Below are 23,088 nucleotides of genomic sequence, written 5' to 3'. Positions count from 1 at the left end.
CCTTTACTGTGTTTACAAATTAATAATCCTATTTCCATATATCTCTACAGCCTACCTTAAACTTTAAACAATTTACAAATTTCTTTTGATATTAAAGGATCAAGTTTATACATTCCTTGACTGATGTTCATATTATTGTTGTAACTTTCTTTTATAAAACTAGATTCAATGATATTCCTTTCCAATGCATTATTAGAACACACCAGCTTTTTTGCCCCTTTCCAGTTAATAGCATGATTGTTCTCACTAACATGTACAAATATACCACTATTTCCCTGTGCATATCTCTCACATTTTTATGTTGTTCTATTCTTTTTTCCAGTGCTTTCCCCGTTTGAGCAATGTAAAACTTGTCACAAAACTTACACAGGATTTTATATACACATCCTTTACCATTGTCGGGGGAGTTCTTAATAAGTACCTGTTTCATTGTTTTATTGTTTTTAAAAGCTACATTAACACCAAAAATCCTTCAGGAGATGTGGGATATCTTTCATATTATTATTATAAGGCAGTACAAGCAAATTTTTGTTGTTGTAAGGTTCTTTTTGGTTTTGATACATGGTCTTTTTTGCCGCTTCTAATGCACTGTTTAGTAGATTATCTGGATATTTCAGTTTCTTGCCTGTATTCCGAATCTTATCTATCTCCTCATCTATATATTCTGGGCTACATACCCGTAGTGCTCTTAGAAACATGGATGCAAACACTGATCTTTTAACTGGAAGCAGCTAGGGAACCATCCTCAGCCCCAATTAGGTTGCCCAACTAGTACTTTACTTTGGTCCCAATCAATGGAGACCAAAGCAGGCGGATGGTTAGTCTGGTCTGTGGAGTACTCTCTGCTATTTGTTCCATGAAGGAGTTGGGACAGTTGACGGACATTTCATTCTCTGGCTCTAATAAGCCTTTTTCTCTGTATCTTGAGAATGAAGTCTTCAAAACTAAACTCTTCTTCTGGTAAATCCTAAAAGGAGAGGTCCACCTCCTCTTCTGTGTCCATCAGTATCCAGTGATAGGACCGGTGACAGGATGGGTGACATTCTTCCCCTTTGCAATCATTTCCCAAGAAGGTACAGGTCTGTGGGCCACTTATGGACTGTGAGCAAGAAGTCCTGGGTCGGTGTCTGGTCTGGTGACGGGAGGGCTGACTACTTTCTCTGTCCCACTCCTACTTCGAGGAGGTAACCTTCCAAATCATGCTTCTGGAATGTAAGCGGGAAGTTTCCCTGGATGGGTATTATGACTAATGGTTGTTTCGTTGCCTCCAGTGACTAGATTCTAATGTGGATGAGGAATGCGAGCCACTCCTACAGAATTTACTTGTCTTGGAGGACGGATATTGTCGCTCCCTACACTCTGGAGAATATCTGTGGGAAAACTCTGATTCCGCTCCTTCTACAGAATTACCTTGTCTTGGAGGATGGATATTGTTGCTTCCTACACTCTGGAGAATATCTGTGGGAAAACTCTGATTCCCTCAAGATAGATTTCCATCTCCTCCGAGCGTCTCTTCTGTTCCGCTTTTGTATGCTCCCGAAGGACTGGGACAGGAGAGTCCTCTCAAGCTCATGCTCTGTTCTCTACTTCCCAAGTCCTGTCAGATGTCTCTCCAGCTCATGCTCTGTTCTCTATCCCGTGTTGTTGCCATTATGAAATTCCCTCTTTAGGACCTACCAGAGGGATGACAACGTCAGACATGATTTCTTCTGTGAGAGAGAGAGAGAGAGAGAGAGAGAGAGAGAGAGAGAGAGAGAGAGAGAGAGAGAGAGAGAGAGAGAGAGAGAATTTCTATCTAATGTGATGGGTAGCGGAGATGGTGTTAGTATCAGCGGTGATGGGGTGGGGGAAGGAATGAACTGGGACAGTTCTCTGAAGACCAACGTAGGCTTCTTGCTCTGCTTTCTTTCGTATTTTCCCAATTGGGGAGACTACCATTATCCACACTCTCTGCAGGTGTACTCCCAAGAACATACCGGACCCCTGCATGAAAAACGTACGAAATGTAGATCTACTGCCACAGTCAACAGGATTATTCCACAATACAAGGCTTGTCTTTGCCTGGGCACTGCCATACCTTGGACTTCCTGTCCTCTTTTATCATCACAGGATAGTTTTGGCACCAATAACTCGGGATAGGTTTCAGATAACTTCCAACACCGCTGGAAGAAAGAGAAGGTTCCCTAACACTCACGTGTGTGGGGGAACAAAAGGCATGAGACCGAATCACGTGATTATTGCACCAGATATTTCTTGCAAAATGACAAAAGTAAATTCACAGCGCAAAACTTAAAACTGTGGTACAATATATCTCTATGTTTCAACTGCGTTATTGAATTTTCTCACCGAACCTAAAATGACTATAAATAATGCTCTGTTTTCCTGTTAAAGAACAACTCAACGCAACTGAACAACTACACGTGGAGAGAAGAAGAAGAAGAAGAGAGAGGAAAAAAAATAAAAGACAACTACATGACACCAAGTCTAATATATCACGTCCAATGTGAGCATGGCTGGTAAGACAATAGACAAATGAAGGGTACTATGTTTACTAATATTTTCAAATACTCTCTCTCTCTCTCCTACTCTCTCTCTCCTCTCATCTCTCTCTCTTCTCTCATCTCTCATTCTTCCCTCTCTTCTCTCTCTCTCTCTCTTCTCTATCTCTCCCTTGAGATGAGAATTTTTATGGTACATGTCTATTACTACTTTCAAATAGTAATAATAATAATCATAATAATAATAATAATAATAATAATAATAATAATAATAATAATAATAATATAACAGTAATCATAAAATTGTGTATAAAAAATTCTTTCCCCTCATCTCTCTCCTGCGGGATGGAATAACTAACCGTATCTCTCACCTACAATCGCGGTCTTAGCCTCGGATTGAGGGGATAGTTAAGCAAACATAAATAAAATATTGTCTGCCTTTTGCTAAGAAGCTTTCAATAAGAAAGATATTACAACCTTTCAATGCTGTTTACCGTAGGTAACATTATTAAAGGATTCTAACGCAGCAGAACACTATATTATATAATGCTCTCATGCTTACGAAAGCATGGCTTATTAGAGTACATGCTTAGTGAGAAGATGAATGTAGTAGAGAATTCACTTTAAGACTACGGTATGGTCAAGTCGTATGCACATACCGAGGTTAACTACAAAATTCCTAGTACCCTTACAAAGGTTTCCTAGATTAATGCTGTTTACCACAATGTGACAGTATTATAAAGGATTCTAATACGGCAGAGCACGATATAATATAATTCTCTCATCCTTTTGAGAAACGCAAACAACCTTTTTAGAATCTGATATTGCTCAAGAGAAGATGGATGAGTCGGATGGGAAACATTCTCTTAGTGGCAGAAGTTGTTTCCCTGAATGGACTATACTACGTATATAAAAGTGTTTTTTTTTTTCATACTAAGAACGGAATTAACATGTGAAAGGATGTCGGGTACCATAAAGGCACAGATGTTCTGGCACATAACCTAAAAAGAATTAGAAGGAAGCGCCAGCTTGGCGCAAAGCGCTAGAGGCGCAATGCGTCAGAAGCACCATCCAAGATATTTTCTCGTTTTAGCGAGTTATTAACCTAGGAGTCCAGTAGCCTCTCGGACAGCAGGCTCGGTAATGGCAAGATTTGTTCCTGATTTCGTTACCCATTTAATCGGAAAGGGTTCGCTTACATGGAACGATGAAATTATTTATTTTAATCACTTAGGCCAATTCCACGACTCTCTCATATCGCAAAGAGCATCGAGAATCTCTTTTTTCGCCCCTGTTCGCGTTAACAAAAGAGAACCTATTTGGAAAACAGACACGGAACGTAACGATCCTTAAGAGGTTCGATGCAAGATTTTGCATGTCCGTGAGAACCTTCTCGATCGAAGATAATAACTGTTAACGTATGTCTAACATTTATTGGAAAGAGTTGTGAGAACCTACGCAAAATCTTCTTCATAGATCTCTTCGCAAGGTAGAAGACAAACAGGCTTCCTATAGACTGCTTCCTTTTCCTCGAACCAAGAGAGGTAGCAATATACGCCATCTTTAATTTAAAAAAGGGGAATAAACTTTAGTCTTTTTTCCCCTAGTTATAAATTCTTAACAGATATTGAGATAAATGGGCGTCAAAGGAAGAGAGGATGAATGCCTCATTTTGGCCTTAGAGGGGTTGGATTCACAGAAGTCACGTTCTTCTCACAGCATGTTTCGTAAGGCTTTTCCAAGAGTATCTGGATATTCTATCAGAATCTATTATAAATAGTCCTGAAAAACCTCTCCACTCTGAGTCAGTCTGCGTGCAGACTGACCAGAAGTAGACATGAATGAGAGGAGTTTTTCAAGGTAAAAGACAAGAGTCATGGTAAAGACATAGAATTGCTGCAGATCGTGCTAGATGGAATGGGGAAACTGTCCTCTTCCGATACCTCTGTGAACCACATGGGGGGTTTTTCTTCCCTTTCAGAGGGAAGAATCACCTTTGTATATATCTGCTATCAATAACGCAGTAAAAGGCTATACTCTGTCTCTACAAGGAGAATTAGAGATAGCAGAGAATTAAGATCTTCGGGATCTTATACGATACCCCAATATGACATGAGTAGGATATCTAGTGGATTAACATGGACAAGGCTCTACCCAGGCTCCAGAAGGGCGCCAGCAAGGCGCCAGGCTCCAGGATCTCCAGCTTCTTCGTGTTTGGAGATAGAATTCACCAAGAGTCTCCTCTTTGAGATTTGTCACAAGATCAGTTGTTTCCTGACAGGGACACAAGTTGTTGCACAGGCGGCCGTTGCCCGTGTCAGGATGGACTGAGATTGTGGGAAGTTTCTAGCAAGAACAAACTTCTCATGACAGGGACTCTAGTGGTCGCATAAGCGTCTTCATCTCTGTCAGGATGGTTTGATTTGGAGAGACGTTTTTTGCAGGATCAACCTTCACCTGCCAGGTACTCAAGATGTCGCACATGTGAACGTAACCTTGTCAGGATGGGGCTGTTACTGCTTAAAGCCCTTCACCTTGTGAAGAGAGGCGCTCTCCTCAGGTGATTCATTCTTCTCCCAACATTATGGGACAAAGATATATCAGACTAGGAAGTCAATGAGGGTGCAGGTCTTTCAGATTACAAGACCTTAGCACCCTTTTATTGCATGAATTCGGAGAGTCTCTTGAGTCCTGCACACCCCTCCTTCTCCTAGTTCATTACTACTAAGGGGATTATAAATCATCCTCTTTTGGACCTCAGATTCCGTGTTCCGACAAGATGGAACTGCTCCTTGTTAAACTTCTTTCGGGGATTTTATGAGGTAATTCTTTGTTTCTCTTGGTCCTAAACGACCAAGAAGACAATGAATTTTTTGTGCATTGGAGTCTCGCATCAGACTCTATGGATACTCGGCTATGGGTTCTTGGCAGCATAGTATGGCTGGTAAAAGAACTAAAACCCTCTATTCCTGACTCAACGCTTGCAGATAGAGGTTCCGTCGTCCAGGCAGGGTACTTACGTTTTCATCTACAGATAATGGTTTAAACGTTTGCCTACAGAGTCTTTGGGATGCGATGAGGGCTCGAAATGCTTCCCAGAAGGTATTCAGAGGGATACAATAAAGAGCTAGAAATCAGGAGTCCTCCCAATTTCAGCTCGGAGTCTCCTTCGACTTCCAAGCTCCTTCCCTTCCTTCAGACAAGGATAGGGAAGATTCCGCAACGAGGAACCTCATCAACATGTAAGAAGAGATCTTGTTAGCAATGGAAGTACTCAGGAAGGATCCTCCTCGGATGAAGACTCTTATCTCTCGTACCGTTAGATATCCTATCGTCTAATGGATGTAGCTGACTACAATCACCTCCCCTTGCCGGAGAGGCCAAACTCTTAAAAGTGGAAGAATTTCTTCCACCCCTTCTCCAGTCTCCTAATAAACTATTGTGGATGTTCAGGACTTTCGGACAATGTAGCGCCAACTAGGCGCCAAATGCCAAAACAGGCGTAAAAAACGCCAGAGGCAGACAGTTCCAAGGAACACTGTCATTGTCTGATGAGAAGAAAGAGCGGGTCTCCAACCTAGCGCAGGTGCGCTAGAGGCGAACAAATCGGACAGATAAGAGCGTCCGATGTGGACATCACCAGACATCCTCGAGACTCTACCAAGCTCGAAGCTCAAGCAAGTGGGGAGAAGCCAGCCAAGGCTCCAGGCACCAAAAAAGAGCCAAGTCTGGAGCCAAGCAAGCTACTTCCAGGCCAAAAGGGCACCACAAGAAAGGGGGGGGGTAGGGGGAAAAAAAGAAGGGGAGAAGGGGGGAAAAAAAAAAAAGGTGAAAAAAGGTGGAGGGGGAAAAGAAATAGAAAAAAAAGGATAAGAACAAAAAAAAAAGGGAGAGGCGCCAGCCAGGAGTCAGGCGAAAAGCGCCTTACAGGTGCTAGGTGCCAACCAGAGTCAAACGCCAGGCAGGCGTGAGGCGCCAGCTAGGCGCAAGGGACAGGCAGGCGCGAGGAGCCAGGCAGGCGCGATGCGCCAGCCAGGCGAGAGGCGCCAGCCAGGCTCTATCCAGAACAGATCCATTTCAAAGAAAGCCCTGGTCGTCTTTGAAACAAGTGTGATCACTAAAGCACTTCGTGAGTAACTTGATTATTCCTTCACACAGCTGAGAATTAAAAGCGCATGAAGTGCGAGCTTTTATGCGAGCTTTTATGAATTCTTGTTCTTTCCTAACAATATGTCATGAGGACATATTAGCTGTCACTTACGGGAGATGCAACTCTTGTGTTGACTTCCCATTACACGAAGGTGGTCAAGATGACCTACGAGAGATCCTTCTCTCTTGGTTATACGTGTCTACGGATACGTTGCTGGGATAGGGAGCCGACACTGATCCTTAACTAGTGAGTTAAATTTTATTTTAACATAGTGTTTTTTCTTTGGGTTGTTTGAAAGGGGTTTGGGGATAACTCTTTTCAAATTAAGCACAAACCCTCGTGTTAGGATCAGGTGATCGGGTTCGGTGTTGTGCTCCTTATTTATGCCACTAGGCATGGGTGTATTGTCATGTAAGTGGATAAGACCCCATTGACAAAAGACCATTAGATTCTGTTGAGTAAGTGCAGGCGATCTTTAAAGTTAAAAAATGAGCCCTTTTTTAACTTTAAAGATCGCCTGCAAGCCTTCATGAGATCGAACGTTGTTTACAAATTCACATGCCCTGGATGTCCGGGCTCTTACGTTGGATCAACACGTAGGTTACTGCAGGTGAGACATTGCAGTCACATGGGTTACAGTTTTCGTACAGGTCAGAGAATAAAGCAACCAGAATTCTCAAATATTAAAAATCATGCAGCAATATGTAAAATAGAAGTCTTGAAACAGCACTTCTCCATTATTGGTTATACGAGGGACCCAGAGCACTTAACTACCTTAGAGTCCTTACTCATTAAAAGGCTGGTTCCTTCATTAAACAGTAACTCTACGGCTTCACCTCTGTATCTGGCATAGCTGTCGTCTTGTTTGGAACGCCAAAGTTTGCCATTCCTTCTCCGTTTCTTACCCTGGATGGTTGGTGTTCTTAGTTCTCTCTCTCTTGGTTCTTTTGCCTTGTTTTAAAATCTTTAACTTTTAACTTTTGCGGTATTTTAATGATGTAATATTTTTAGTATTTATTGTGAGTTCCTTTTATAATGTAATTGTTTTTATTCCCACAGACTGATGATGCACCGTGTTTTTTATGTGCGAAACGTTTCTTAAATAAACTATGATGTCTACTAAGATGTGTCACGAAACCCTCTGAAATTCTGTGATATTGCTGACTGGAGATTCTATATATATAATATTATATTATATATATATATATATGATATATAAATATTATATTATATATATATATCTAGATATATATATATTATATATATAATATAAACATATATATGTGTATATATCACTATATATATATATATAGATATATATATATATATATATAATATATATAGTATATAGATATATATACAAATATATATAATGTGTCATCTTATATATATATAATATTATTATATATCCCCCTATATATATAATATATACCCCCCCTAGAGAAATATTATATATGTGTGGGTATATACATATACTGTTCAAGATTTTAAGCCAAAACCAAGGAAAGTTAAGATTTCTTATAACAAGATTCATTCATCCTTGTCTATATGCAAGTTGCCCCTTTGAACTGAAAGCCTCCATTCTCTAGAAAGCTATCTCTGCTCCCATAGGCTGTCCTGAATTTACCCCCCCCCCCTCCTCCCAGGGATTAGGCGGCGCTTACCGGGAGAAGTTTTAAAAGGGCAGGGACCCAGCAGTTTGTCCTCAGCACCTCCACAGAGCTAGGAGCGCTTAGAGGCGCCTGCTACCTCACCCTGCAGACACCACTTCATCCCATTCTGCTCCCCTGCCTCTTCTGGGGAAGTCCCAAGTATTTTTATACTTCCATAGTGCACAGAAATTTCAGCTGAAAAGAAGATTACCAAGCCCAGGATTTCCAGGTACTGTGAGAGTAAATTCCAGTTCAGTCAGGGAAGTGTTTTACCTTTTGTCTGTATTTAATTTCCATTCTTCCAAGATAACTTCCCCCTTCTTTCTTTAGCTTCTCACTCCCCCAATCTTGGTTCAATACTGTGATTACTCCTAGTGATACTAGTAAACATCCCCTAGTTAATTCAAGCAACGTAATAGTTCCTTCTGTGAACCGCCAGTCATTTCCATCCCCTCACATCAGTTCTTATCCTAGGATACAATCTTTTTGCAGAGAAACTCTGCTTACTGGTGGAGTATTTCCAATCCTCAAAGATCCTGAAAATGTGTTATCTGTTGAAGAAGTCATATTTTTGCATGGTAAGGCACCATGTTTCAAGGCTCTTCAGACACAGGAGCTGCTTTGAAACAGTGGTATCGATTTCTTCCCATCAAGTGAATTTCCAGGTAGCACCCTTGACCTTATCAAGTGAATTTCCAGGTAGCACCCCTGACCTTACTGTGTTTGAAAACATTAGTAGTATCTTGGAGGATCATGTTTAAGCACGCACAGTGAACTATGATGGTATACCAAGCCTCGACGACCTCAGAGAGGTGACCAAAGTGCTCAGGAAAATGGAGTTTGATCTCAGCTTTTTTGCAATGTGCTGAAATCATACCCCTCAAGAATGCAGGCTCAAGGAAGGCTCAAGCAGTATAATGTTTTGATCTCCGAGTTTTGCTCTTGTACCAACAAATGGAGGGAGGTGACAGATAATCGAGACAATCCTCTTATTACTGTGACCACGATGTGACCCTTAGTGGTCACTTCCCTTAATCTTCCAGAAACGAGGAAATGGCAGCGCCGCTCAAAAATTTTGCCAAATCTACCAAATTGTCACCCTTTTTCCTGAAAAGTTTGAACGAGTTCAAGAAAATATGGCAGCAGTGCTAATCACCCTTGAGTCTCAACTTTTGTAGCCAGAGTACAGGGTAATCAGTACTATCTTTACATATAGGGTAGCCTAGCCTACACTACACAGCATTATTTCATTCATATATGGCATAGCAATTATTAATTTCATCTAATTCTATAGGTTCAATGCACATTGGCTTATGATAATTCAGTACAAAGAGAAATTGAATAACATTTAACAAGTTAGCCTCGCATATACAATAATGATGCTCTCATGGTGTACATATATCGTATATATACGAGTACAGTAACCTAGCCTACAGTACGTATACTGTCTACCACATATGTATACGATATAATTAAGAAATTTATTAATAGTACTGCTGAATAAAACCGGCATTCTATGGTCCGGAAACTCCCGTTGTTCGGCTTTATTTTAAATCAGCAGCCATTAGATTGTTCCGCCGCCACCTGGGACACACCACATATTGTTTATAACTTTTAAGATGGCAAAAACTGTGCCATATATCCTTTGTTTGTATGAAAATAGTTGTTAGTAATGTAAATATGCAAAGTCAAATATGCTTTTGATATTAACCTTGGAAGAATATATATATATTTTTAAATATTCTACTTGAGAATGCTCAACCAAGCCAAACCTTTCAACTTTTAATCAAAACAATGAGACATTTGTCAAGCACAAATTCCTTACTCTTTATGTGCTTGAGAGAACATTTTGATAATGTCTTTTATGTAACTGTGTATTCACCTATTTGATATGCCACTCATGAGATTATATGATGCTAGAGGCAAGAAGTGCAAGCATAAATCTTTATCCATGCTAGAAAATCTTTATTTTTTTAGCTAATAGTTTACTGTTCATTTTCCTCAATAGATGGCGCCGTTGTGCTTTGTTTACGGTTTGACGGCAACGGCGACATTTAAATGCAGTTATCGCTGAAATTCATTCATTATTTTGTTCATCTCTTTATCCTCTACAATAAAAATCAACTAAGAAACTAATAGTGATAATTATGAAACTACGAAATTTTGGATGTGAAAGTTGCCGATAACAAGTGCAGATTCTGAGAAGTTTAGTGCGTACTGTTTTTAGACTTACGACTGGGTAGGCTAACTCAGGAATGTAGGCTAAGTGTTAGAGTACACTATTCTAAAGAAATTTATCCTATATAAAGTTATAAAATGATGAAGTTTTAATATGAGTAATAAAATTATAAAAAGCAGTGTCAGAACGTAGCTAGTAGTAGGCTAAGTCAGAAACTAGGCTATTTGTATGTGGAATTACCTAAAGGCTTAATTTTTTAGGGACGTATTCTATATTCCGATGTCAGGCTGCAGACGGCTACGAATATTTATAAATTAAAAATACAATGAACATTCAACTTTTGCGTAATTCTTTTAAAAAGTTGTACATTACGTATTGTATCCAGTAATATTTATGTATTCTCATATTATTAAAAATACTAACAAAGCGATCAATGTTTTGGTTTCGAAATCAGCTGATGGCAAATATGAGTTTAGTTCGCCGTGTTTACATTTTATTTTGCCGTATTTAACTCAATTTTGAGCGAATTGCCTTGCTTCTAGTTAGTATAAAATATCTAGATACTTTACTTACATGAGACAAGGTAATTTGTACTTATACGACGTGTTTTTAAGTCGAAATATGAATTTAATAAGTCTCATGAACTAAATTATTTTTTTCGTTAACAGATTGTGTTGTGGGCATGATTATTGTGTAAAAATATTACGTGATTCCATTCAGTATTTTCACTTGATTTCATCATAGTATGAGCTTTACCGTTAGTTACGTTACTTATCTTTTATCGACGTGAAAACAACAGTAAAATGTGTTCTTTCCAAGACCTGAAGTTTTGATTAAAATTATTCTCTCTCAATTTTATCTACGGTTCTGTTTGATGGCATAAGTTTTCTGAAGTTATATCCTTGTTGCCGATGTATGATAATAGTCATTAGCAGCACGAAAAGTGAGCTACATGTGTGGAGAGGCGGGAACTGGGGAAAAACTGTAGTATACTCAGCTGGACACCATTCTTTCTTGATCAAGTCGCTTCCCAGTCATTTTAGTTGTGGGTGGTCGTAAAGTCGATCAGTTGTAACTCGCATAGGTCGTAAGTCGACAACTAGCTGTACTTGTTGACCAAGATGCCTAACTCTCATGTCAGGTGAAGAGTTTTCTTCAAGTCCTCCATGTACTTCTCTTCTGATGTGTGGAGAGGCCAATCGTCTAGGTACCAGTTAATGTTGATTCCTAGAAGGTAAAGCCAGTTTCTGAGAGGGGCGAGAATTCCGGTGAAACTTGTGAGGCTATCGAGAGGCCAAAGCAAAGGGCCCGAAACTGACTCTGTCTTGAAATACGAAACATAGGAACTTCCTTGAATCCAGATGGACAGGGACATGGAAGTATGCATTCTGTATATCCAAGGACCATACAGTCCCCTTGCTGAACTGAAGACATGATCGATCAAATAATCATCTTGAGGACAAAGGCATTCAGGGAACTCATGTCCAGAATGGGCCTCAAACCACCCCAAGGCCTTCGGAACTGCAAAAGGGTGGTTGTAAAAACCTTCTGATTGGATGTCTATGATCTCTTCCACTGCTCCCTTGAGAAGAGAATGCACTTCCTGTGAGAGGGCTGCCAACTTTGATGAACCTTCTGAGTATGCCATCAAGGGATCGGTGACGTAACTAATGGAGGCGCTGGCTTTTAGGAAAGGAGTGACCTAGCCTTCCTTGAGGACCTTGACCACCCAATGTTCCATTCCCCTTTGTGCCCACTCTTTCCAAATAAGTAGGCATCTTGCTCCCACTGGGTCACAGAGGACTAATTTCTCACTTTAGGGTTGAGTTTGAAAGAGGACTTCCTAATGGACTTTGTAAGAGGTCGTAGGTTGGATCTGGGTCTTGCTTGTCTTCTGTTTTTCTTCATGAAAGTGCTGCACTGCAAGGGCGAAAAAGACGAAGTGGTCAAAGGAGTAGGTTGTTTTAAACGTCTGGTGGTCTGGGCTAAGAGATCCGTTGTAGACTTATTTGCAAGTCTATAATCATCTCCCTAACAGTATATAACTTGTGAGAAGTGTGTTTCTTATCCAAAGGGGCAAAAAGAAGAGCTGATTTCAATGCTGCTAATACCCTTTCGAAGAAAAGGAACACCAGAGCTCTTCTCTTTTTCAACACTCCCACTGAAAGACAGGTGAGCTTCGATGAGCCTTCTCTTACAGCTCTGATGGTACATGAAAGCATGCCTGACCAATCAGAGGGCAGGTCTTCCACAAAAACTGGACAATCATCTATTTTTCTCGCTAAAGCTCCTACCACCCATTCATGAAAACTAAAAATCTCAAATACCTTAAAGATATTCTTAATAAGGTGGTCAAGTTCTGGAAAGGAAAACGATTTTTGCAGACGAGAAGGCTGATCTGCATGTAGACTCTACCAAAGCAGAGTTGTCCCCTTGGGAGGAGGTAGACTCCCAAGGAAGGAGCTTCTCCAGTAGCATAGAACATATACTTGATCTTCATAAGGTTACTGGGCAGAAAAGCAAATGTAGCTTTGCCCTGTTTCCTGGTGCCTTTTGAAGAATGCTTCCTCATCAGGAAGGTAGAAGCTAGAGAAGTCGGTGTAGCAGAAACAAAGAAGTCTGGGAAGGTGTCCAATAAAACTTCAGATAGAGGAATAAGCAGAGGAAGGAGTCTAGTCCTGAAGAACCTCTTCTTCCTCCATAGAGATTGAGGATAAAGTCTTGTCCTTGGTTTCGGAAACTATAGCTGTTATCTTCAAGAAGTCCATAACCTCTGCTAACTGCTGTTGTAGATGAGCTAATGAGTTATGTTCTTGTACTGAGGAAAGTGAAGTTGGATAAGCAGTAGTAGTAGGGTGCACAGAGGTTGTCAGTGGATGCTCAGAAGCAGACATCAGGTGCTCAAAAGTTGGCGCCAAGCATCTGGAAGTGATGCAGGGAGCTCAAAATCTAGCGTCAAGCGCTTGTAAGTGTAAGCCTGTTGTGAGAATGCAGGTGCTTGGCGTTTGTCGGCAGCTTGTGTGATGAAACTGGGCACATAGGACTGTCTCCCAACCACTGATGAGGAAATGTAGACTGCTTCTGAAGGCAGCAGGAAGGTTGCAGACTAACCTCTCTGTACCTCTCAACTGCAAGATAGAAAACTCCAGACTCACATGTCTCTTGAGAGAGTGACGAAGCAGGAAAATTATATAGGTGCCTCTTATTTGGGCTGGAAAAATCAGATTCCAAAAAAAGCTGATGCACAACAACACCTTCCCAGTGGCATTTGGTCAATACCTGCAGGTGAACAGGTTTGACAAAAGGAGGCAACTGTCTGTGGGCAAACCCCACCAGCCTCCCTTAAATCTCCAGTATGTCTTCTCCCCAGTGCAGGGAAGCAAGACAGGGACCTTTATATAGGAGCACTGGTGGGATGGACAGCCACCTCCTCAACATTCACAACATTATCACTTCTCACTACACTTTTCTCCATTGAAAATTAATAGCAGACCTCATTTCAATGAGGGCACTGGAAAAAAATACAAACTTATGATTGAACCCTGATTTGAGGCTGACAATAGCATGCAGGGCAGAATCATGGGAACCTGGATTAGGAGAAGGTGGTAAAGTAGGAGGACTCAGGATATGAGGAGGGAGCAGGAGTAACAGACTAAGACAGGAAAAGGAGCAGAATCTGTACTGGCCCTATTTTCAGCCCTAGGGGCTATCTTCCTCTTTCTAGTCTATCTAGAAGAGATTTCAAAGTTTTCCATTTCTTATCGTGCCAACCTTGACACTCAAGACAAGTATTATCCTTACTGCATTCTTGTCCCCTACATTAAGTACATTTAGTGAGAGAATTAAAGCAAACTTTGTGAGTTCGTGGATTCGAACGTGAGTGAGCTCGTGGATTCGAACGAGTGTGATAGAGGTAGCGAGGTTGATCTTAGCATGAGTGTAGCTGAGAGACCGAACTCTATCGTGGACAGTGAGAGCCAAGGGGAAGGCGTAGCTGTCGAGAGTAACGTAGTAAATGTACCTGTATGTAGTCCTAGTTACGGTGATGAATTAGGCTCTAACGTTTTGGATAAGGATGAGCTAGTCAAGTTGCAGAGAGAGGATGAGACACTAACCCGAACTTTTGAATGTGAGCTGGATGATCTCGATGATGTGTGTAAGGAAACTTTTTGTGTAAAGGACGAAGTTTTGTGTCATGTTTGTCCTAAGCCAGGTAGTGAAAGGGGAATCACAGGAAAATTTGTAGTTTCTAGGAAGCTTCATGAATTAATTTTGAAGTTAGCACATGATGAGCAAGGACATTTAGGAGTAAATAAAACTTTCAAGTGTATTAGTAGGTCGAACTTTTGGCCTAAGATGAAAAATTATGTGTGTTTTAAGAGATATGTTTTAAACTGTCTTGAATATCAAATTGCCGGGAAACCGATTCAAGTAATTCCTAGAGTTCAGTTGTGTAATATTCCTTCAGTAAGGGAATCTTTTGATAATGTAATTATAAATATGTTTGGAACTTTGCCTAGAAGTAAGGGTAGAGATGATTGCATAACTAATCTTGAATATTATAAAAACAATCTAAGAGATGTTTGGCATCTAGTGGAGGAGAACGGAAGCGCTTGGCATTTAGCGAAAGAAAACCCGAACGGAAGTCAAGGGGAAACTAAAGAGGAACCTTATCTTGGAGCCAAAGAGAGAAGTTTGTGTGTAAGAGATAAACTTTTAGTACTAGTCTCGAGAGAAAGTCCATCTTTACCTTATAAATATGAAGGTCCTTTTTCAGTTTTAGAGAAGAGGGGAAATATATATCTTAGAATTAATGTGGGTAAGAGAAAGAGTAGAGCAAAGGCAATGAATGTAAATTTGCTTCAGAATTATAAACTACGCCCCGCGCCGTGGCCTCCGCCCATGTAACAGTGTTACTGAGTGAGATTAGTTTTGAGAAAAACACAAGAGGTGTTTTAGTATTTATAAGTTTTGATCAGAGTTCAGAAAGCGGAAAAAGTAAGAGAAGGATAATGTATTAGCTGATAGCCTCTCTAGAGGTGTCTTTGAATGAGTAGCCTAATAACTGTTTTCTGGTATCGCACGAGTGAGTGGGGAAGTGTGCATGTTTGACTGGATTAAAGCTTTATGCAGAATTGTTCGCACCGCTGTTTATTTGCTCTCTTAGAAAAAAAAATAAAATCAGTTGATTCATTTTTTTTTCTCTTTTGGGGGGGCGTGTGATGGTAATTGCTTCATAGCAAAGAAAGATAAAGGAAAGGAGAACGCATTTTCGAGAAGTTCGGCAGCAAGGAGGCTTTCGCGCCACTGTTGGAGGTGTCTATGCTCGCGGCTGTTCGAGAATCGGCAGGAGTGTTGTGGATCTCGTCGGGACGTGAGAAACGCCGCAATTTCTGATGCAATACCTCGTCTAGATTCATCTAAGAAGTTCTAGAAATCCCTGGAGTCGGTGACGTTCGCCGTAGGCTCCGCCCCCAGTGCCGTATGAATACGACGAACGAACTTTGGAGAGCAGTGATCGTAGAAGAGAGAGAGAGAGATTGTAAAAGAGAGAGATCACCAGTTAGTAAGAGCCACTGATCAGATTATCAGTGAGAGATCAGCAGCAGTGATCGTCAGAGAGAAACTAGAGACGAAGGAACCGACGAAGCATCAATCAAGAAGAAAAGTTGCTTGAGAGTTTGGTTGGATATTGGTCTAGTCGTCTTCAGGTGTGGTCTACCGTGTTATCTCTACGTTGAGCAGACTTCGGAGAAGAAAAGGGGAGAATTCCTGCCTTACAAGAAGATTAGTTTCTGCAATACGGAGTCAAGAGGACGTCCTCTATCGCAGATCTACTTTCATGAAGCCACCTATTCGAAGTGCCAAACTGTTTAGCAAGTATTCTTATTACCTCACTGTTTCCCCCAGTTCACGCAGTGTAAGATTCTATCTGTTTATGTAAATAGGAGATACCATTCTGCATTTACCTTTGTTAGTAAGCTTGTAAATAAACCTTTGTTGTGTTAGTGTTTCTTTCTATATTCATATCCCCAGTTTCAGCTGTTTGTGTTGATGTTTTTTTTTTTTATTATTTCATATCGAACCTGAAGCGGACCTCCCTCAGAGGCCGTAACATTGTCTCAGAGATCTGTGGGTCCGTAACAAGGTGCCACAGTGCGAATTTTTTATCTTTAAGCTGTCATAGGTTAGGGAGCTATAGCTATGTAATTACTTTTGGTAAGTTACTTATATAAAATTTGTATTTTAACATGAAAACTGGGGAATGTAATTAGGAAACACTATTTCATAGGAAACTTAAAACTAAGTACTTGACTTTCTCAGTAGGCAGTTTCAACAACTAAGCAATAAATCACTGTACATGAAGAAATTAATGATGTCCACTTATAGGCAGACTGACAACAATTGTTGGGCTTGGCCTGCCTTTGCCACTGTTGCAAAATTGACTGAGGAAGGGTGAATAGTGATCTAGGTGGCCACTGTAAGGCATTCCTACCTTGAGTCCATTCATATTACATCACTGTACCATCAATAGCAATATTCTGCCCTAGACCAGCTAAGGAAATTTTTTTTATATTAGTTGGTCTGTCTTGAGGAGCACCAGTGGGATCATAAACGTAATTCCTTTACGGGCAAGCAGCAGCTGCACCACCAAAAAGTTGATACTGGATAATACAAGGTTTCAACTGTGATGGATTATAAAGACATCAAATGTGGTTGACGCCTAACTCACATGGTAAATAAAACTGTACATAAAGGCAATGAAGGGATATTTACCAAGTAGAACTTAAGATTTTACACTTACATTTTACAAAAATACAATTCTTTATCCTGGCTTGGTAAGGAACAGTGAGTATGAATTTGATTCTTGGTGCAGTCAGAGGTGTGCCCTGAGACGCTGCTATAAACTCATGGCTCAACCAATGTATATTTCCACTTACAAACTCTTTGCATTCTATAATAACCAGCTAACCTTGAAAAATTCTCCACTCTTTGCAGTCTATAATATGCAGCTGACCTTGAACAATTCTTCAGAACATAATCAGCCCCACCGTGGCACACATGTATATGTATAATACACTTACTTCTGCTCCTAATAAAAAAATTATTAATTGTTATCCAATGGCCAATTATTCCAACAAAAATGGGCAATAAGATAGCAAAAAAATTCCATTTTACATACCTCTTGTTGTTCTTGATCATTATCAGAATCTGACAAATTCTCACATTTTGACTCATCATCTTTGACATTCTTCTTCTTAGCAGCCTCTATGTCTCCTAACACTTCCACTTTAATGTTGCTGTCAAAAGCTTCTCCATAGGCTGAAGCCTGTGGACAGAGTAAAAAGGAAAAAATTTAATACTCCTATGCAACCCAAGTAAGTACAAAAATACTTATAAACAGCATATACACTAATAATGTACAAAAAAGATATCTATGCCTCAGAAGTGCAAAACTTACAACTACCAGCCTGTCAGAAGCTAAGGTAAACAGGATAACCATTGAGGCAGTTGCTGTTGTTATACCTGAGTACATAAACAGTTACTGTTGTTATACCTGAGTAGTACATCAATATCTTTATAAGTTAATTTATTTTTTCTTTATTAATAAGTAACCTCTTCTTTCTGAATTCCCTTTACCTACTGTTACTTCTTTCTAATCAATACCATATTCTTTGGAAGCTATTTCAAGCCAATGGGCCCTGTTGGGTTCTTCCTTATGAATGGGGTTAATTTTCTGAGCAATAATAATAATCTTTGTAAGTTGGCAGAGTCTCTTTCAGCAACACAAAATGACATTTTTATAATAAAATAAAGTTCTGTATATACTTACCAGTAATTACATAGATAAGTCTCTACCTACGGCAGTATAAAAATTTAAACTTCTCAGTAGTGCTAATTAACTGTTTAAGTGTAGGTAACCAGTTCCGCCAACTTTCTGGGTACCGGAAGGAACAACTAGGCAGAGAGCTTCAATTCATTTGCAACCTTTATGTCCAAGACGGGAGGGAGGGAGGCCTCTGATCATGTAATTGCTTAGTAAGTATATCAAAAAATTATTATTATAAAAATGACTTTTTTGTATAATAAAATTACCAAGTAATTATATAGCTAATTCCACATTGAGGGGAGGTTGGATCTATGGACACACACTACTCCAAAACATTAAATTAGATAATGATCTTGAACTAGAACAGTTTCCAGCACTTAGGCAATGCTTGTAGTTTCCTTACCTGGCAAGGGAACAACAGCAGAAAAATACTCCCTCCAGTCAATTATCCTCTTGACCAGTAGTGGGTGTGGCTGCATAGCCTACAGTCAGCCTTATATAAGTGGTAACTTTGCAGTGAGGGAAGTACACCTGTGGCTAGCAAAGTAAAATTAAGATGTCCTTGCCCTAGGCAAAGACCAGATAAAAAAAATAAAAAAGCTGTTACCTACACAGTAAGAAAACACCGCCACCTAACCACTAAGAACTGGTGGGTACTCCAGGTACCATGTACCCCCCAGGCTTCCCATAATAACTCAACAGCTATTACAAGGTGAGGAATAGTAGAAGTTCAGAAGACCCACTATGCTTCCTCTCCCAACACCATACCAGTCTCAGACAAAACTTGCAATTCATTGTAATTTTCATAAGTAGTCTTTCATAAGTAGTCTCCATGTCATAGAGATAGTGCACTGTGAAAACTGATTTAAATCTCCAGAAGGTTGATTGGAGGATATTTGACAAGTCCATATTATGCCTGGAAGCAGGAGATGTATCAAATGCATGGACCTTATGAGCCTTTGCTTGAGAATTTGGTAAGACTTAGTCTCCAATCTAGGAGTGAGACTCGGAAACCAGGCTCCTCAGAAAAGAGGAAAGAGCGTTCTTGGAGAGAGGGTGCGAAGGGTTCTTTGCTGAGCACCATAGGTTGTCTGAAGGACCTCTGATTTTCTCTGTCCTATGGAGATAGTATCTGATATCTTTTACCAGGCAAAGAAGTCTTTCCTCTTTATCTGGTGAAGGAATGAGGCCTCGTTTTGGCCAGGAACCAAAGAGAGGAAACAAACTGCATTTCCTTGCAAGAAACCCACTCTCTTATTGATCACTTGTAGCTCACTAAAAAGTTTGTCCATGACCAAGGCTACAAGGAAAATGGTTTCCTTGGTAAGGGTTCTCAAAGAGGCAGTCCAAAGCAGTTCATAACTGACATACTATCATAAAAGATAAGGACTAAAACAACAGGAACCCCTTATATAATAAGACATCATTTGAGAGAGAGAGGCGCCTCAGAAGTCAATTTCATCTAGCTCATGAGCTGCCTGCTTCTTGACTTTGGCTAGTCTAAAAGTTGCTATTAGTGAATTTATGGGCTACAGAAGTAATGGAAACCCTTTACCGACCAATTCCCTCAAATCAATAACGTGTAATGTTGACGCTCACCATGAGTGGATCCGTCCATTAACGGTTAAAGTAATGTAATGACTCAAAGCAGATAATTGCAAGCATTGAGACAATGCCCATTCTACCTTACCTGGTAAGAGAGCGTTGCTTATGATTTCTGCCTCTGGTTGGCACTCTCTTAACCTGTAGAAAGCATGGCAGTTTTCCCCAAGGATTGCCCCTACTTAGTGGGATCTTCGCAGTCATGGAACTGTACCTGATGACTCAAAGAAGATTAAAGAGTGCCCCTGCCTTGGCATATACCAGATTTATAAACAATGCTGTTATCTACACTAAAAACCAAACACCAACCTCACCACTAAAAGAGCTGGCGGGTACTCCAAGCAATACCCTACACCAAGGTGAGGGAATAGAATACATATAGACAAATTCCTTATGCTTCCTCTCCCTACACCGTGCCAGCTACCAATAAAGGGCCTAAAGTACACCAATTTTCAAATAATGTTTCTACTTCTTTGAGGTAGTGAGACACCAACGATGATCTACATTTCCAAAATGTAAATTGCATAATCTTTTCTGACAAAAGGTTGTGCATACTGGCAAGCAGAGTGGAGACTGCCTTGGCTTCTTGTGCCTTGACCTTGATAGAGGGAAGAACTTCCTCCTGAAGCCGAGAGTGCGCTTCAACAATCAAACTTCCAAAAATAATATGATATCGCACTCTTGGACATCGATCATGACGGAGATTTGACCTGACACCAGATATTATCCCCAGGCCCTTGGATTTTCTTCATTCTGAGATAGTAATACCGTAGATCTCTGACCAGGCATAAGAGCCTCTTTCTCCCTCCAGGCTGAGGATGTCCATCAGGTTCTTTATGGTAAATTGGCATGGTCAAGGCCTGGAGATATCCTCACTTTAGCGAGGAATCCAAGAGAAAGGGAACAGACCACACCTCCCTGGAAGAATCACCTGCAACTTGCCGACTTGCTTCAAGATTCCGAGAGTATTCCTGGGTTCTTCGGTTAATGTGTCTCAAAAGATTTTATGAGATCATTTGTCTTGATCCAAGTGTAGATCTACACCACCATGCCTGAATACAGAGCCAAGCATTGACCTATATGCCTTGATAGTCAAGGGGGATAACTTCCACCTTCCCGAGGTTGAGGAAAAAATAAAAATTCCACAACCTGGGAGACACAGGTCTCAGAAGAATGGACGTTATTACTTCATCACCAACTCCTGAATACAGCCCACTTAGGCTAGTAGAGCCTATTAGTAGATGATCAGCGAAACTTGGCAATGGCTCCCGCAGCCTGCCTTGAAAAGCCTTTCACTCTGACAAGTCCCGACAGTCCGTAATCTGTCAAAGCCAGAGCAGACAATCCTTGGTAGAACCTGTTGAAGTGCAGCTGTTTGAGTAGTGACTTTTTATGGGAAAAATCTTGGAAATTCGACTAACAGTCGGAGCAAATCAGGGAACCACTCTTTTCTTGGCCAGAACAGAGCAACTAGCATCATAGTCACATTCTAGTGTGCTGAGATTTTGTTGATCACTTCCTTGATCATTGCAAACGGTGGAAAGGCATAAACATCCAGTCTAGCAACATTGCATCCGTTGACCATATGAGTGAATCCGAGACTGGGGAGCAATAAATAGAAGGCGGTGATTCCTTACTGTCACAAAGAGATCCAGAGACGGTTCCCCAAAAGTCTCCAAAGATCGTTGCATACCTGAATATTCAACATCCACTCCATCAGGAGCCGATTCCCTCGGCTCAGATAGTCTGCCAGGATGTTCATCCTTCACTGAACAAAACAAGGTTAAGGAGTAGGAGGGCTAAAGATTGGAGAAGAAATTGTTACCTCCTCTGCTGCCTTAGGAGAAGCCTCTTCAGAAGCCCTACTTTCAACTCTTAAGAGTAGCCTTTCTTTTTCTATCTCTATTAAGCTTATCAAAATGAGAATTTGAAGCTTTCCATTTATTCTCCTCCCAATCCTTACACTCAGAACATGTTATACTTTTCAACTATTCCTGCCTTTTACACTTAATACATTTGGTGAGTCACAAGAAAGTTTTGTTAACCTTGTCTTACATCCCTCAACAAAGTACCTAATACTACATGAGCTGGAATCTGACATAATGTCTAATCCAATAGCTAATTAAGCAAAAACAACCTATAATTTGATTGAATACTTTACCAGAAATCTGGAAATATCCAAATTATGACAAATTAACTGTCAAAAAACCATCGATGTTACTCAGGAGCTAGCAGAAAATGGATTGTAGCCCTCTGGAGTTTTGTACCTATTGTTCACCTACACTAGCGATGGTAGGGCCAATGCTAAATTTGAATTTTTGACTGCCTTGGAAGGAAGCTTGCAGTTATATGCAATTGCTTGGCAAGTCCTAAATGTAAAATTGGCTATTTGACTTATAGATGTTTCATAAGATGAAATGTTATGGCAGCTACACCAACTAAAAACTCCATTTGAACTGATAGCGTTCGCTAGAAGAAGGTCGGTCGCCTTCATCCAGCAATAGCTTCTCCAGGCGATTTTGAAAAACCCTTTGGCCTGACAAGGTGCTCTAAAGTCTGAAGCCTGCCAGGCCCAGAATGGACAACCCTTGGTGGAATCTGGAGCACAGAGGATGCTTGAGCAGAGACACGTTTTGTGGCAGAAGCCTGAGGAAGTCTACCAACAGGTTTAGGAGATCTGGAAACCATTCTTTCCTTGGCCAAACTAGGGTCATGGAAATGTTTTGATGATAAGTCAACATAAGTTAACTTGTTCATCACCTCCCTGATCATACTAAAGGGAAGGAAAGCATATACTTCCAGACCTGTCCAATCCAGAAGCATAGCATCTGTCGAGCCACGCAAGAGGATCCGGGGCAGGGGAGAAGAAGAGAGGAAGACGGTGATTCCTCGAAGTTGCAATTAGATCTGTAAAGGGTGTTCCCCACATCCTCCTTAGATCCTTGCAGGGCTAGCGGGTCCAGGGTTCATTCAGTTGGCTGGATCTGACTGAGGCGATTCAGTCTGTCTGCGAAGACATTTAGTCTCCAATGAATGACGAAAGTTATAAGCAATACCTAGCTCAGTCCTGCCCATAGAAGGAGTTCTCATAAAGTGAGAATGGGTGGGAACCTCCCTGTTTCTGAATGAGGGAGAGAGCTGTCGTATTGTCGGAGTGGACAACTACTGTCTTGCGG

General features: G+C 40.7%; 1 protein-coding gene across 1 annotated transcript in view; it reads right to left on the bottom strand.

Moving 5' to 3' along the window:
* Positions 1–23,088, bottom strand: part of LOC135220919 (THO complex subunit 5 homolog B-like) — a 255,615-nt gene that overhangs the window by 125,580 nt on the left and 106,947 nt on the right. The window contains exon 7 of the mRNA XM_064258553.1: positions 17,663–17,809. Within this exon, the coding sequence (XP_064114623.1) occupies positions 17,663–17,809 (147 nt within the window). The remainder of the gene's footprint in view (positions 1–17,662; positions 17,810–23,088) is intronic.

The sequence above is a fragment of the Macrobrachium nipponense genome, chromosome 2 (assembly GCF_015104395.2).
Source record: "Macrobrachium nipponense isolate FS-2020 chromosome 2, ASM1510439v2, whole genome shotgun sequence".
NCBI lineage: Eukaryota > Metazoa > Arthropoda > Malacostraca > Decapoda > Palaemonidae > Macrobrachium > Macrobrachium nipponense.
Note: the sequence above shows the minus strand (reverse complement) of the source record. Positions and strands in the feature narration are given on the sequence as shown.